Genomic DNA, 17,435 nt, shown 5'->3' with positions numbered 1-17,435 from the left:
GCAGATCATCACCACTAAACACCTCCTAAATCTAGAAGACACACAGTAGAGACACATTGTATACTGTATAAAATGAAATATTCATGTATATTCTTTTCATGGTTAGGAGCTTTGATGTGATTTCGTGGTTAGAAATATTCGTGGTCGGCCGATGATGCACGACTGACTATATCATATAAAACAAAAAATCGCTGTTTTTACATACATGGTTCCACAGCTGCCACGATAAGAACACAACGAATATTTCATGATATACAGTAAACAACCTCGGTAAACTTTGACAGGGAGGTTTTGTCCAATCACTCCTAACAGCTGGTTGAAATAGAGTTTGCTTGCACATCATGAATTCCCAGAGGTGCACGGTTACAACAGCATCATATCAATGGTTTGAATCACGTGTGGTATCTGAATTTGATTCCGATTGTCCCGTTCTCTCTGTGCTCTATGGGGACTATATCATCTAGAAGATATTGGAGCTCTTTTCATTAGTGAGGGCTTTCAGAGGTAGGTTATGGTTAACTATTAAATGTCAAATAAAACTCAATGATATTAAAACAGTTTGACTTTTATTTCTGTTTTTTATAAAAGCATTTCCGTTCCTACTTCGTTGGCCATCATTTACAATAAAATGTGAACGATTTCATTTGTATGTTCATAAATTATATCAAATGTTAGATTTATACTCCTATAATCTTGTTGTATATTTGATGAGTGGTATCCGGAACATGTATGTGCAATACAAATATCTGTTAAATTTCTTTGTGATTTAACCTGCTAAATACTCGATGTCAGACGCGTAAGGCGTACTGTGGAACACTGGACAATCAGTACCCCTTACACCATAGGCAGCCGACACCAAAGAATAGAAAGGGAAGCAGCGAACGGTTATTAGCCAATAGTAATTGGGCATATAGCTTATGAAGTTCTACACCACAGGATGATTGCTGACTACAGCAGATGATATACCTGCATGCCATAAAGTGAACATATCGAAAGGTTATATAGTATATTTTTGGTCGTAAGGAATACTTTATTGCTATCTTCATTTCATTTTTTGAAACATTATTATGCATGTACTTCATAACGTTACTGCACGTTTAATGTTTTATTCTCAAGTAATTTGATGTGTTGAGATTCCCATTGGTATAGCTTGAAAATATGACATAAATTAAATGTACAAATAATAATGAAGCATTTTTTTTACAGATACCTAGCTCAATGTATATAAAATTGGAGCCCTCTTGGAGGTATATGGCCAGAGGCCTCATCAAGTTCTTCCAGGCTAACTTCTGGTTCGAGTTCCTCCTGTATCTGGAGGACGACTTTCTGTTCGATGGATTTTATGACGAACTTCACAGTATTACGGATGACGACAAATGGATTATCAGTGAAGAAATATTTTCTAAGAAAATGACTGACAAAGAGATGTACCGGAGTTTAAACACTTCGGTGAATGGACACGATCGGATCATAGTGATTCACTCCAGTGTCGCAATGGCCAAAAGGATATTCAAAGTGGTTGGAGCCGCAAATCTTTTCAAGGATATACATATCGCTTGGTTTCTAACGGAGCGAGCTTATACTCGGAATAAAACGGTGCTACGGATATATCCGGAGGGGAGTCTTGCACTGCTCATGCATGATGCAGTGAACACAGTTGACCTCCTACAAGACGTTATCTCGTTGGTGTCAACCGTGTTTAGGGAGTTGCCATCGGAGGATAGGCGGATGTTCGCAAACGTCAAATACGATTGCAACAACTTATCCAATATAACAGTGTGTCTCGGGGAAAAGTTGTATAAGTAAGTATGTTTTCTAAATGTATCAAAAAACAGTGTAGCTTCCCCAAACCAATCCTTCTGTATTATATTTCATTAGCTTAATTGATCTGGCCACGATTTCTCGAAACAAACTTTGGTCACAAACTGACTTAAGTAAAAAAAAACCAAATCACTTTAATTACATTAGGAGAAAAAATTTTGTTTTGACTGAAGTCTGCACATTTGTTTTCAGAAATTGGAGTCTGTTGGCTCTGTTCACGTATCATGATTATAGTATGTAGCGATATATCGAGCTAAATCATATTGTTTATATCCATTACTTGTATTTTGAAGAAAGAATAATAAAACTAGGATACAAAAGAAGAGAGAATCAAATCACCTTTGACGTAGAAATTCATAAATGTTTATGCTTAGTCTGACAATACAAATGCACGATCGAACTTAAAACGTGTAGTTTACGCCTGCAAGCATTGCCCAATGATGACAAGATAGATTCGATATGCACTGATATCAGCACGGTGCACATCAAACTTAACAAAATATCTTAACTATTCGCACTCAAGGGGAAGCAGTGTATCAAGCCCGAAATGGACGATGGCATAACGTATTTAAAATAATTGATTTCAAGATTCAGCGATCATCACGATGAAGTTATTGGGTTTCTGGAATGCCCGAATAGATTTATGTCAATCTGGTTTTCACGACAACATCCCTCTATTTACAGATGCAGTGTTTCAACTTTATTTTTGTTTTTGATAAAATTTCACAACAGAGACTTTTTTAATAATCAAATTATAAACGTCAACCGGAAAAAAACCTTCTTGCTTTGGATGGAGAACAACTTACTTCGTTAGCATGTGGTACAGATTATCACTTTCTTATCAATAACCATGTGTTTGAAAAATCAATGTTGTTATTTTTAAAGTACGTATAAAAGTGTATCGTTCGATATTTATTAAAGATACCATCTTAATAATTCACAAACTATAACAGCGGAACGCCTTACGTCTCATAAGGATTGTACACATTGTCGTGGCGTTTTCAAAATTCAAAATCGATTAAATAGTGGTAGTAACATGTTTCAAAATCTACGAAAAACCATATCTGCAGTTAGGTATTGCATAAAAGATATTTTAAAAAAATTCATGAGTCATTGAAGAGGACATTAACCGAGTTAAATTCCTGATCATCAAACCACGTGAATCAGTTGAAATGCATGACAAAATCGTATTCGAGTCATGGATTATTTTGTCTTTGAATACAAAACATGTAATGTAGGGACATTTGGCCGGTTAGAGCACAGAGAATCTAGTATCAAGATCATGAAACAGACTTAAGTCTACAGCAGTCTTACTTACATTTAGGCTTAACCAAATACAGATGACGTTACAAAAACTAACGCCACATACGATTGTTTTATAATACTGGAGCCTTGGTGTATATTTTCTATTATCTGTTGCAAAAGGTCTGCAGTAGTGGTTGTACCCATTGACACGCGAACAATGTTTGTCACACATCCTTTTCATGCTATGGCGTTGCCGTAAGGTCTTTAACCAGCACGTCCGGTCGAACTGTTGTATGATTGTGATGCCCTTGAACGCGATTACGCCCCAACCACGAGTGAAAAAACACATTACGTGTGTATGACTGCATCTCAAGTCGTATCGGGACAGCCGGTACGGGAATATAGAAGCTACTTTATAGGCTCAAAATACTGCATAAATGGACAGTGATACATGTACAGCGGAAGTTCTGGAATAATAGTATCATTAATCAGAGGACAATGATTGGAAGGTTTAGTATGGTATTAATGAAGATTCGCCTACCAATTCGTTGCCAAACGAGTGCTAGAGGGGTAAAGGTGTTTACCTCATATTTGTTAGTAAGGAGCATAAATAATATTGTTCGGGTTTTGTGACAGTTCCTAAGGGGCGCTTGAGTTATAACCCCTGTCACTTAACCATGATTTCTATCGATTAATACCATTTGGGAATTCCTTTCCTGATAAAATGTGTATATTATTTTCAAATGTCTCCCTTGGCATATTTATACTGTACGTCGTGCGTTCATGCATGGAACGGAACATTTGTTTGAGATTATAATACTGTTTGACTAAGATGTTGTGTATAATAACAAAATGGTTGTCAAGTGAATCTACTTTAAACAAGTATCTAACAAAATCATTTCAAACTTTTTAGCACATGAAAATTAATCCTATATCAAAGCTTCGAAGTAACTGTAGTTTGATGAATGAACGATTTGTTCAATCCACTTTAAATGTTTTGTATGTAATATTGCATACATATATATTGTATAAAAAATATGAGATGCTGTTGTCATTTTAACAGCAAACAAATCCGCGCTACTCGCTTTTATACTGGCAACAATACCTAACGATTCTTGCGCTCACAAAAGTTAGCTTTGTTTTCTCGAATCCGGAAATGTATCATAAGACCTCTCCCACCCAAATCTTTCTCGATTCATACGAGACTATACTCAGGTATTGATTCCGCCAATAATTGCCACCAACACAGACCTATTTGACTGGGCCTAATCTAATAAGTCTTCACTTGGATAAAATGGATATCCTCTCTATCGCAATACGTTAACCGGAAATAGACAAATTAAATTTGAAAAACAAGAATTCTTTCCTGTCAATATCAGTCTATGCTAAATAACAACAACTACCTTGCTGAGGCCTCTGGCGGAAGGAAAGTGTCTATAATATCCAATAAATAACAAGGTTTCTTGTTCTAATTGGGAACCAACTAGGGAAATCCTGCCTTCCACGAGACTATTGTGACGTAGGCAATAACATAGTTACCGACAATAAAGTAGTCACGTGGTCTCTGTAGGGTGTAATCTGTGCGACACAATCCCAGTAGATCAGTAATAAGAATGAAGCCAAATATCGCACAGTTCTTGTGTAACTCGGTTCGCCGAGGTGATATAGTTAGTGTGTCGCCATGCTAGTAGGTGGAAATTTCGTCGTACGACATTTCTTCGGATAACATCCAGTTTAACAGAAGTTAGTGGAACGTTTTTGTCCATTTATGTGGTTATATTATGTGATATTTTGATTGCTAGTACGATGTGTATCCTGTCACCTTCATCAGACAAATGACCAGGCATCATAAGTAAACAAAAGTATAAAAGTGTACTAGTTGTCTTACCTAAGCTACACTTTCCCACTTGTTTTACAGTTTTCTGTTATGTCGTGAAGAGAGAAGTGCATTATGGTTAGTATGACCAGTAAAATGTAAAATGCAGGGTAACAATCTTATATAGAATGTTTGGTTGCGTAAGGAATTCTGCCATATGGAAGGATACTATATATTGTATTATTATCTCATTGGCCACGTTCATTGGTTAGAATGTATCACATATAAGAACAAATCTAAAGTAAGGGAATATTTTATCTCTACACTTTCCAATAACCGCCTATCATTTTAAGGCCTTAATTTAACCTTTTCGCCTTTACTATGTCATCTCTTTTAATACTCCGTGAACACCTTCTTGTACCACCGTTACTTTCCTTTGTTTCACTACTTCATCAACCACGCTTGTCTACTGAAAGCCGATTCTTAGTTGCTACCTAATTTCAAGTTTGCTCTTGAAACTAAACATTACCTTTATAATTTAAATGACATAGTGATTTTAGTGTGGTTGTGATGTATTCGCAAAAATAATTCACTAGTTTATCATATCTTTAAAATTTCACAATGATCATTGGTTTACAGTTTATCGTAAGCATGTCTCACAGATGACTTCTTCTACCCTACCAAGTCGTATCATCATTTCTATAGTAAAGTAAAGCAGCGAGACAAGAACAGCGATAAGTACAACTTAGGTCGTCAGCATCGGAAGTGATTACGAATACATGTATATGAATAAATTAAAATAAATAAATACGCCTCCCTCTCCCTCTCTCTCTATTTCTCTTTCTTTCTAAATTAATAATTTATAAATCATAAATATGTAAATATGTTTATTTTTGCCAATTTGTGTTCTTCATATAAGTTGGAAAACGTGTGCCCAATTGTATTGTATATAAAATTACGAAATAGGATGTTGAAATCAAAATAGTTGAATGAAGTAAGAAAGTTAAGTAAGAAAGTTGAATGAAGTAAGAAAGTGCTCCTTCGTTTGACCACCAGTCAACTGTCTCTCCACTTAGCACGTAACACTATATTTATATCGGCTTATTCTAAACGTTAGCCTGTAAAGTACAAGTATTCAGACATATCCTTAAGTACGACTGTATACAATGCATTTTGACGCATTGGAATTCACTATTAACCTTTTCAATGTTAAAGATACTCCTTCGCTGATTTCCTCAATAAAAATAAAGACCAGATGAATTAGTATTTTTCTTCAGTTACAAAAGTTACTTACTTTACACCATTACCACCACTGAAAAATATGAGCTTCTCATTTAACTCCAAGATAAATATATTAAATTTAATTAATTGTATTCCGAAAAAGTTCCCTGGAACTATGTCTTATACGAAATTAAGTACTTATTGCCCATGTACCAAAGGCCACATAAATTATCTTTTTTATTGTGTGTGTTAAATAGTCATATATATATACCTCATTAAACACCAATTACTGTTCAAATGATGAGTATCATTTATGTTTTTTCGGCGGTGGAGCATCTTTAAACGGAAGATTTTTTTGTATAAAGACAACAAATTGAGGTTCAATTGACATAGACTACCAGCCCTAATTTCCATTCTTATTCTGTTTATACACCATACTAGTCTGACGGCTGTAGTAAACAATTCACTAGGTATTGGTGTCGTACCTACTGGAAAACGTTGTAAACATGTTTTGTAAAATATACGAAAAGTAATTTGTTTCTCGAAAACAAGATTATCATCTATGATGCAGTACAGCTCCGGGCAGGGGTAATGTAATTGTTTTATTTTTTTTCTGTTTCAAAATATTGGAGAATATTCTGTGTCTACTTAACCAGCTTTCGATAGCTTATTTAGAGTTTATGTGTATGACGTGTACACTGCATTTTGTATCTGGAATGAACTGTAATAGTATCACAATTATGAATGACAATTTCAAAATTGAAATAGATACCCATACAAATAGTTGGAAAACATCGTATTTGTGTATTTGACATTTTGAAACGAAGCTTGTGTACCAAAATGTACCAAAATGAATTTTGTGTACAAAAATATATAAATTTTGTGACGAGAAAAATGATTTTTGCCTACAAAATTATTTGTTTTCACTAAAAGATCATAGTATAAAACAAGGAATGAATAAGATGTGACAGATTGAACTTTTGTATAGACAAACTTATTTTTATTACAAAGTCCCACTTGGTGCCCTATCGCCACGTACTGACATTATGTAGCTATACGGAGAATGCTATGACGGTTATCAGGTAAACAATTTTCTAATGAAAATTATCCGTTTACACCACGTATTGTGATTAGTGTTTACTGTTTTATGTCGATAATATGCAGCTGCTGGCAGCAAAACTGCAACATGTGTCTAATCAACATATAACATATATATCAATATAGATGGTAGTATGGTGAACTTCCCCTCATTAGTTATCAGACAAAATTTAGATTTTTTGGACAACGTAAATAATAAACAATGAAATTTCTCTCATTTAAAACAAAACAAAAATAATACAATCTGGAAGTAGTAATAATTATACGTTGTCGTGATCCATATTTCTTCCTTTCTTCTTAATGTAAATAATTCTGATGAGAAATTGGACATTCGAGTACTCATGTATCTTAGAATTTATACATTTACACTGTACACCAACCTATTAAAACATATCCTAAATAAAAGGCTTTAATATTTATCGGGGAAAATGGGGAAAAAAATCAATAACTGTTTTCCTTACGAGATTTATTATACCTTACGAGATTTATTATACATATATAATTCATTATTTTCGATTGTTAAATTGTTTATCCCGCTATCCCTATAGGCATCTTAAGTCATGTGAGAACGATGTCCCCTGGTGCTCGCTATTTTGAGATGCATTTGTCAATTGATATGTAACATTGGTTTAGGTTATACCTTTGAAATATAATCCATTTTTGTCCTAAACAAAGATATCTTTGCAAATTATGTAGGCTGTGCTATAACTCAGGTCCATTCCGATAGAAAACTAATTTGTTAATGGCCGTAGAAGGTCATTAAGATTGTACCATGATTGGCAGAAATACGATAATACGTGGATTTATCTGATTGGTTACCGTTTCCACGTGTATTTTAAATGCATATATACACAAACTGACATGGTTTTATGATCCAGTTTACCAATGTAATCTACGAGGAATAAAAGGAAAATGTAAATTATTTACACAGCGCTCAGGAACATGTCTATGTATATAATATTGACCGATTATAACAAGACATTTGCTAAAGTAGTAATTATTTATTGACCCCAATTAAATTGCTTTCGCTATGTTTTAGTATCAGTCAGGTAATATTCCCCAGTAAGGGCGATTAGTGCTGTGTAAAATGGCACTGGCAGGTTTTAATCTATTAATTAAGTGTGTGTATGCATTAATGAAGTTGATAGGTGCCCTTTTCAATAAATATTACCCAGGGTCACTAATTAGTTTGAAGTGAAGAATGTGAACGTCAGGAACAGCTAGAATTGTCAGAGGGTAGAAACCTCCAATTCAGCATTTAAGAAAAAATATGATAGAACTAGAATGACGCTATAAATCACTTCAGTTTCACGTATATAATATTTCTTTCCCTTTTCAACATTTTATAAATGCATCAATTCCAGGATTCTGAGAACCGCGCATTCATTTATATTTTCTATAATAACTCCAAAAAAATCAATTCACGTTCGAGCTCTCTCGAGGTAAATTATGCAAAAAACTGTGTGTTTCAAACATGAAGCGGTTTACAGTGCTAGTCAGTTAGAGTATAGACTTGGAGGTTAACAGTGCTAGTCAGTTAGAGTATAGACTAGGAGGTTTACAGTGCTAGTCAGTTAGAGTATAGACTAGGAGGTTTACAGTGCTAGTCAGTTAGAGTTTAGACTAGGAGGTTTACAGTACTAGTCAGTTAGAGTATAGACTAGGAGGTTAACAGTGCTAGTCAGTTAGAGTATAGACTAGGAGGTTAACAGTGCTAGTCAGTTAGAGTATAGACTAGGAGGTTTACAGTACTAGTCAGTTAGAGTTTAGACTAGGAGGTTTACAGTACTAGTCAGTTAGAGTGTAGACTAGGAGGTTAACAGTGCAGGTCTGTTAGATTTTAGACTGGAAGTGTACAGTGTTAGTCTGTTAGAGTTTAGACTAGGAGGTTTACAGTGCTAGTCAGTTAGAGTGTAGACTATGAGGTTTACAGTGCTAGTCTGTTAGAGTGTAGACTAGGAAGTTTTCAGTGCTATTCAGTTAGAGTTAGACTAGGAGGTTTACAGTGCTAGTCAGTAAGAGTTTAAGATTAGGAGTTACAGGCTAGTGCATAGAGTTTAGACTAGGACGGTCAGTTGGTTAGTAGTGAGACGTAGTCAGTTAGAGTTTAGACTAGGAGGTTTACAGTGCTAGTCAGTTAGAGTTTAGACTAGGAGGTTTACAGTGCTAGTCAGTTAGAGTATAGACTAGGAGGTTTACAGTGCTAGTCAGTTAGAGTTTAGACTAGGAGGTTTACAGTGCTAGTCAGTTAGAGTTTAGACTAGGAGGTTTACAGTGCTAGTCAGTTAGAGTTTAGACTAGGAGGTTTACAGTGCTAGTCAGTTAGAGTTTAGACTAGGAGGTTTACAGTGCTAGTCAGTTAGAGTTTAGACTAGGAGGTTTACAGTGCTAGTCAGTTAGAGTTTAGACTAGGAGGTTTACAGTGCTAGTCAGTTAGAGTTTAGACTAGGAGGTTTACAGTGCTAGTCAGTAAGAGTTTAGACTAGGAGGTTTACAGTGCTAGTCAGTTAGAGTTTAGACTAGGAGGTTTACAGTGCTAGTCAGTTAGAGTTTAGACTAGGAGGTTTACAGTGCTAGTCAGTTAGAGTATAGACTAGGAGGTTTACAGTGCTAGTCAGTTAGAGTTTAGACTAGGAGGTTTACAGTGCTAGTCAGTTAGAGTATAGACTAGGAGGTTTACAGTGCTTGTCAGTTAGAGTTTAGACTAGGAGGTTTACAGTGCTAGTCAGTTAGAGTTTAGACTAGGAGGTTTACAGTGCTTGTCAGTTAGAGTTTAGACTAGGAGGTTTACAGTGCTAGTCAGTTAGAGTTTAGACTAGGAGGTTTACAGTGCTAGTCAGTTAGAGTATAGACTAGGAGGTTTACAGTGCTAGTCAGTTAGAGTTTAGACTAGGAGGTTTACAGTGCTAGTCAGTTAGAGTATAGACTAGGAGGTTTACAGTGCTAGTCAGTTAGAGTTTAGACTAGGAGGTTTACAGTGCTAGTCAGTTAGAGTTTAGACTAGGAAGTGTACAGTGCTAGTTAGTCAGAGTTTAGACTAGGAGGTTTACAGTGCTAGTCAGTTAGAGTATAGACTAGGAGGTTTACAGTGCTAGTCAGTTAGAGTATAGACTAGGAGGTTTACAGTGCTAGTCAGTTAGAGTTTAGACTAGGAGGTTTACAGTGCTAGTCAGTTAGAGTTTAGACTAGGAGGTTTACAGTGCTAGTCAGTTAGAGTTTAGACTAGGAGGTTTACAGTGCTAGTCAGTTAGAGTTTAGACTAGGAGGTTTACAGTGCTAGTCAGTTAGAGTTTAGACTAGGAGGTTTACAGTGCTAGTGTCAGTTAGAGTATAGACTAGGAGGTTTACAGTGCTAGTCAGTTAGAGTTTAGACTAGGAGGTTTACAGTGCTAGTCAGTTAGAGTTTAGACTAGGAGGTTTACAGTGCTAGTCAGTTAGAGTTTAGACTAGGAGGTTTACAGTGCTAGTCAGTTAGAGTTTAGACTAGGAGGTTTACAGTGCTAGTCAGTTAGAGTTTAGACTAGGAGGTTTACAGTGCTAGTCAGTTAGAGTTTAGACTAGGAGGTTTACAGTGCTAGTCAGTAAGAGTTTAGACTAGGAGGTTTACAGTGCTAGTCAGTTAGAGTTTAGACTAGGAGGTTTACAGTGCTAGTCAGTTAGAGTTTAGACTAGGAAGTGTACAGTGCTAGTTAGTTAGAGTTTAGACTAGGAGGTTTACAATGCTAGTCAGTTAGAATTTAGACTATGAGGTTTACAATGCTAGTCAGTTAAAGTTGAGACTAGGAGGTTTACAGTGCTAGTCAGTAAGAGTTTAGACTAGGAAGTGTACAGTGTTAGTCACTTAGAGTTTATACTAGGAGGTTTACAGTGCTAGTCAGTTAGAGTGTAGAATAAGAGGGTTACAGTGCTATTCAGATAGAGTTTAGACTAGGAGGTTTACAGTGCTAGTCAGTTAGAGAATAAACTAGGAATTTTACAGTACTAGTCAGTTAGAGTTTAGACTAGGAGGTTTACAGTGCTAGTCAGTTAGAGTTTAGACTAGGAGGTTTACAGTGCTAGTCAGTTAGAGTTTAGACTAGGAGGTTTACAGTGCTAGTCAGTTAGAGTTTAGACTAGGAGGTTTACAGTGCTAGTCAGTTAGAGTTTAGACTAGGAAGTGCACAATGCTAGTTAGTTAGAGTTTAGACTAGGAGATGTACAATGCTAGTCAGTTAGATTAGATAGAGTTTACAGTGTACTAGGAGGTTTACAGTGCTAGTCAGTTAGAGTTTAGACTAGGAGGTTTACAGTGCTAGTCAGTTAGAGTTTAGAACTAGGAGGTTTACAGTGCTAGTCAGTAAGAGTTTAGACTAGGAGGTTTACAGTGCTAGTTTAAACTAGGAGTTTAGAGTGCTAGTAGAGTTTAACTAGGAGGTTTACAGTGCTAGTCAGTTAGAGTTTAGACTAGAAGGTTTACAGTGCTAGTCAGTTAGAGTATAGAGTAGGAGGTTTACAGTGCTAATAATCTAGAGTTTAGACTAGGAGGTTTTTAGTGCTAGTCAGTTAGAGTTTAGACTAGGAGGTTTACAGTGCTAGTCAGTTAGAGTTTAGACTAGGAGGTTTACAGTGCTAGTCAGTTAGAGTTAGACTAGGAGGTTACAGTGCTAGTCATAGTTTAAACTAGGAGTTTACAGTGCTAGTCAGTCAGTTTAACTAGGTTAGTGTACAGAGTAGGTAGAGTTTACAGTGCTAGTCAGTTAGAGTTTAGACTAGGAGGTTTACAGTGCTAGTCAGTAAGAGTTTAGAACTAGGAGGTTTACAGTGCTAGTCAGTTAGAGTTTAGACTAGGAGGTTTACAGTGCTAGTCAGTAGAGTTTAGACTAGGAGGTTTAAGTGCTAGTCAGTTAGAGTTTAGACTAGGAGGTTTACAGTGCTAGTCAGTAGTTAGAGTAAAGACTAGGAGGTTTACAGTGCTAGTCAGTTAGAGTTTAGACTAGGAGGTTTACAGTGCTAGTCAGTTAGAGTTTAGACTAGGAGGTTTACAGTGCTAGTCAGTAAGAGTTTAGACTAGGAGGTTTACAGTGCTAGTCAGTTAGAGTTTAGACTAGGAGGTTTACAGTGCTAGTCAGTTAGAGTTTAGACTAGGAGGTTTACAGTGCTAGTCAGTTAGAGTTTAGACTAGGAGGTTTACAGTGCTAGTCAGTTAGAGTTTAGACTAGGAGGTTTACAGTGCTAGTCAGTTAGAGTTTAGACTAGGAGGTTTACAGTGCTAGTCAGTAAGAGTTTAGACTAGGAGGTTTACAGTGCTAGTCAGTTAGAGTTTAGACTAGGAGGTTTACAGTGCTAGTCAGTTAGAGTTTAGACTAGGAGGTTTACAGTGCTAGTCAGTTAGAGTTTAGACTAGGAGGTTTACAGTGCTAGTCAGTTAGAGTTTAGACTAGGAGGTTTACAGTGCTAGTCAGTTAGAGTTTAGACTAGGAGGTTTACAGTGCTAGTCAGTTAGAGTTTAGACTAGGAGGTTTACAGTGCTAGTCAGTTAGAGTTTAGACTAGGAGGTTTACAGTGCTAGTCAGTTTAGACTGTTAGATAGAGTTAACTAGGAGGTTTACAGTGCTAGTCAGTTAGAGTTTAGACTAGGAGGTTTACAGTGCTAGTCAGTTAGAGTTTAGACTAGGAGGTTTACAGTGCTAGTCAGTAGAGTTTAGACTAGGAGGTTTACAGTGCTAGTCAGTTAGAGTATACTAGGAGGTTTACAGTGCTAGTCAGTTAGAGTTTAGACTAGGAGGTTTACAGTGCTAGTCAGTTAGAGTTTAGACTAGGAGGTTTACAGTGCTAGTCAGTAAGAGTTTAGACTAGGAGGTTTACAGTGCTAGTCAGTTAGAGTTTAGACTAGGAGGTTTACAGTGCTAGTCAGTTAGAGTTTAGACTAGGAGGTTTACAGTGCTAGTCAGTTAGAGTTTAGACTAGGAGGTTTACAGTGCTAGTCAGTAGAGTTTAAACTAGGAGGTTTACAGTGCTAGTCAGTAAGAGTTTAAACTAGGAGGTTTACAGTGCTAGTCAGTTAGAGTTTAGACTAGGAGGTTTACAGTGCTAGTCAGTTAGAGTTTAGACTAGGAGGTTTACAGTGCTAGTCAGTAAGAGTTTACAGTGCTAGTCAGTTAGAGTTTAAACTAGGAGGTTTACAGTGCTAGTCAGTTAGAGTTTAGACTAGGAGGTTTACAGTGCTAGTCAGTTAGAGTTTAGACTAGGAGGTTTACAGTGCTAGTCAGTTAGAGTTTAGACTAGGAGGTTTACAGTGCTAGTCAGTTAGAGTATAGACTAGGAGGTTTACAGTGCTAGTCAGTTAGAGTTTAGACTAGGAGGTTTACAGTGCTAGTCAGTTAGAGTTTGAACTAGGAGGTTTATAGTGCTATAGTCAGTTAGAGTTTAGACTAGGTGGTTTACAGTGCTTGTCAGTAGTGAGTTTAGACTAGGAGGTTTACAGTGCTAGTCAGTTAGAGTTTAGACTAGGAGGTTTACAGTGCTAGTCAGTAAGAGTTTAGACTAGGAGGTTTACAGTGCTAGTCAGTTAGAGTTTAGACTAGGAGGTTTACAGTGCTAGTCAGTTAGAGTTTAGACTAGGAGGTTTACAGTGCTAGTCAGTTAGAGTTTAGACTAGGAGGTTTACAGTGCTAGTCAGTTAGAGTTTAGACTAGGAGGTTTACAGTGCTAGTCAGTTAGAGTTTAGACTAGGAGGTTTACAGTGCTAGTCAGTTAGAGTTTAGACTAGGAGGTTTACAGTGCTAGTCAGTTAGAGTTTAGACTAGGAGGTTTACAGTGCTAGTCAGTTAGAGAGTAGACTAGGAGGTTTACAGTGCTAGTCAGTTAGAGTTTAGACTAGGAGGTTTACAGTGCTAGTCAGTAGAGTTTTAGACTAGGAGGTTTACAGTGCTAGTCAGTTAGAGTTTAGACTAGGAGGTTTACAGTGCTAGTCAGTAGAGTTTAGACTAGGAGGTTTACAGTGCTAGTCAGTTAGAGTTTAGACTAGGAGGTTTACAGTGCTAGTCAGTTAGAGTTTAGACTAGGAGGTTTACAGTGCTAGTCAGTTAGAGTTTAAACTAGGAGGTTTACAGTGCTAGTCAGTTAGAGTTTAGACTAGGAGGTTTACAGTGCTAGTCAGTTAGAGTTTAGACTAGGAGGTTACAGTGCTAGTCAGTCGTAAGTTAGTCAGTTAGTTAGTTTAGACTAGGAGGTTTACAGTGCTAGTCAGTAAGAGTTTAGACTAGGAGGTTTACAGTGCTAGTCAGTAAGAGTTTAGACTAGGAGGTTTACAGTGCTAGTCAGTTAGAGTTTAGAACTAGGAGGTTTACAGTGCTAAGTCAGTAGAGTTTAACTAGGAGGTTTACAGTGCTAGTCAGTTAAATTTAGACTAGGAGGTTTACAGTGCTAGTCAGTTAGAGTTTAGACTAGGAGGTTTACAGTGCTAGTCAGTTAGAGTTTAGACTAGGAGGTTTACAGTGCTTGTCAGTTAGAGTTTAGACTAGGAGGTTTACAGTGCTAGTCAGTAAGAGTTTAAACTAGGAGGTTTACAGTGCTAGTCAGTATGAGTTTAAACTAGGAGGTGTACTGTGCTAATCAGTATGAGTTTAAACTAGGAGGTTTACAGTGCTAGTCAGTTAATATTTAGACTAGGAGGTTTATAGTGCTAGTCAGTAAGAATTTAAACTAGGAGGTTTACAGTGCTAGTCAGTTAGAGTTTAGACTAGGAGGTTTACAGTGCTAGTCAGTTAGAGTTTAACTAGGAGGTTTACAGTGCTAGTCAGTAAGTAGATATAGACTAGGAGGTTTACAGTGCTAGTCAGTGTAGAGTTTAAACTAGGAGGTTTACAGTGCTAGTCAGTTAGAGTTTAGACTAGGAGGTTTACAGTGCTAGTCAGTTAGAGTTTAGACTAGGAGGTTTACAGTGCTAGTCAGTTAGAGTTTGACTAGGAGGTTTACAGTGCTAGTCAGTAGAGTTTAGACTAGGAGGTTTACAGTGCTAGTCAGTTAGAGTTAGACTAGGATAGATTTTAAGCTATCAGTTAGAGTTTAGACTAGGAGGTTTTATAGTGCAAGTCAGTAAGAGTATAGACAAGGAGGTTTACAGTGCTAATAAGTTAGAGTTTAGACTATGAGGTTTTTTAAAGCTAGTCAGTTAAAATGTAGACTAGGAGGTTTACAGTGCTAGTCAGTTAGAGTTTAGACTAGGAGTTAGGCCGACAATCGAGTTGTTTTCACTTAGTCATAAAACACACAATATTTAGAATTATCGAAGTGATTCAAAGTAAATAAGATATTCGCCGTCTATTTATTCCCTTGACATGAAATGCAGTTTATCTTCGTCGGTTTTAAACTTGGTATTGAATGTAGAAAAATGATTGACGGATTTCGATTTCGAAAGTCAGTTAGAGTTTAGACTAGGAGGTTTACAGTGCTAGTCAGTTAAAGTTGAGACTAGGAGGTTTACAGTGCTAGTCAGTTAGAGTTTAGACTATGAAGTGTACAGTGCTAGTTAGTTAGAGATTAGACTTGGAGGTTAACAGTACTAATCAGTTAGAGTTTAGACTAGGAGGTTTACAGTGCTAGTCAGTTAGAGTATAGACTTGGAGGTTAACAGTGCTAGTTTGTAAGTGTTTAAAACTAGGATCTACAGTGCTAGTCAGTAAGAGTTTGAACTAGGAGGTTTACAGTGCTATAGTCAGTTAGAGTTTAGACTTGGAGGTTAACAGTGCTAGTCAGTAAGAGTTTAAACTAGGTGGTTTACAGTGCTAGTCAGTAAGTGTTTGGACTACGAGGTTTACAGTGCTAGTCAGTTAGAGTATAGACTAGGAGGTGTACAGTTCTAGTCAGTAAGAGTTTAAACTAGGAGGTTTACAGTGCTAGTCAGTTAGAGTGTAGACTAGGAGATTTACAGTACTAGTTAGTTAGAGTTTAGACTAGGAGCTTTACAGTGCTAGTTAGTTAGAGTTTAGACTAGGAGGTTTACAGTGCTAGTCAGTTAGAGTGTAAACTAGGAGATTTACAGTACTAGTTAGATACATGTACGTATACCATTAGTATATTACCTGTCATTAGTGATCGCCACGAGGGACAGTTTCAAGCAAAAAAGAGAAATCGGTCGACGTTTTGTTCTCCTCGCCAGAGTCGAAATGAAAGTCGTAGAATCAATGACATTATTTCTAAGTATTGAAAGATTTGTCTGCAAAGTGAAAACAAATATGTTGTATTTAAGTGTCGTGCATAATATATGATAACATTTTAGAATTGACAGATTACTGCCGAGGCATTTCACAAGTAAAATGAGTTAGGCCGACAATCGAGTTGTTTTCACTTAGTCATAAAACACAAAATATTTAGAATTATCGAAGTGATTCAAAGTAAATAAGGTATTCGCCGTCTATTTATTCCTTTGACATAAAATGCAATTTATCTTCGTCGGTTTTAAACTTGGTATTGAATGTAGAAAAATGATTGACGGATTTCGAAAATATTGCATGATAAATTGTTAGGGAGAAAGAATATCTTCCACTCGGAAATGTATTATAAATGAAGATTACGGTTAAAGAATGCATCGTGGTAACATTCTATTATCTGCATTAATCAAATATTGTGTTCTTTTCAAAAGAAAATCACACCAGGGAATTACATGGTAATGCATGTGTTTTATTCATTTTTTGCTTTTGATAACCAATTCCATAGCAGGTAACTGAGTATACAAAAACAGAAAGATGAAGAAAAGTTCATGTGACAATAACTGAAGACCCACACGCTAAGCTACACACCATCCATCGTAATTAGAAACAGGAGTCGCTGAAGCGTTGAGGGCAATCAGTAATTAATGCAAATAAAAACTAAATTCTGATTAATTGTTTTGGAATAAAATACTGTATTTGATTACTGGCTTTGTTAAAGCAATCACGATATTTCCGCGATGTAATACGCGAAGACATGTGCAGCATTCTGATTCTGGGGGTCTGTTTACATGGAGTTATAGAGAGGAAGGTTACTCTGCTCCTCTGAACAAAGCCTCGTTTTGATTTGATCAACATTCGGTACACTGATAGAAGTAAAGATGTGAATAAACACAATAAAACAATTCGTATGAGCTAAACCTTGTTTTCGGTTATCTATCTTGACTTAGAGACACTTTCTCATTTGAAAACCAGCAAAGAACTGAAATTTTAAACAAAAAATGAATACCAAAGCGTTGGTGCCTATCAATAATCATTAGGCGATT

General features: G+C 36.6%; 1 protein-coding gene across 1 annotated transcript in view; it reads left to right on the top strand.

Annotated features, from left to right (window-relative positions):
- The first annotated feature begins 1,220 nt into the window (after positions 1 to 1,220).
- Positions 1,221 to 17,435, top strand: part of LOC138326480 (glutamate receptor ionotropic, NMDA 3A-like) — a 50,819-nt gene continuing 34,604 nt past the window's right edge. The window contains exon 1 of the mRNA XM_069272579.1: positions 1,221 to 1,802. Within this exon, the coding sequence (XP_069128680.1) occupies positions 1,252 to 1,802 (551 nt within the window). The 5' untranslated portion in view covers positions 1,221 to 1,251. The remainder of the gene's footprint in view (positions 1,803 to 17,435) is intronic.

Source organism: Argopecten irradians, chromosome 6 (assembly GCF_041381155.1).
Source record: "Argopecten irradians isolate NY chromosome 6, Ai_NY, whole genome shotgun sequence".
NCBI lineage: Eukaryota > Metazoa > Mollusca > Bivalvia > Pectinida > Pectinidae > Argopecten > Argopecten irradians.
The sequence above is the reverse complement of the archived record's forward strand: the minus strand, read 5'-3'. Positions and strand labels throughout refer to the sequence as shown.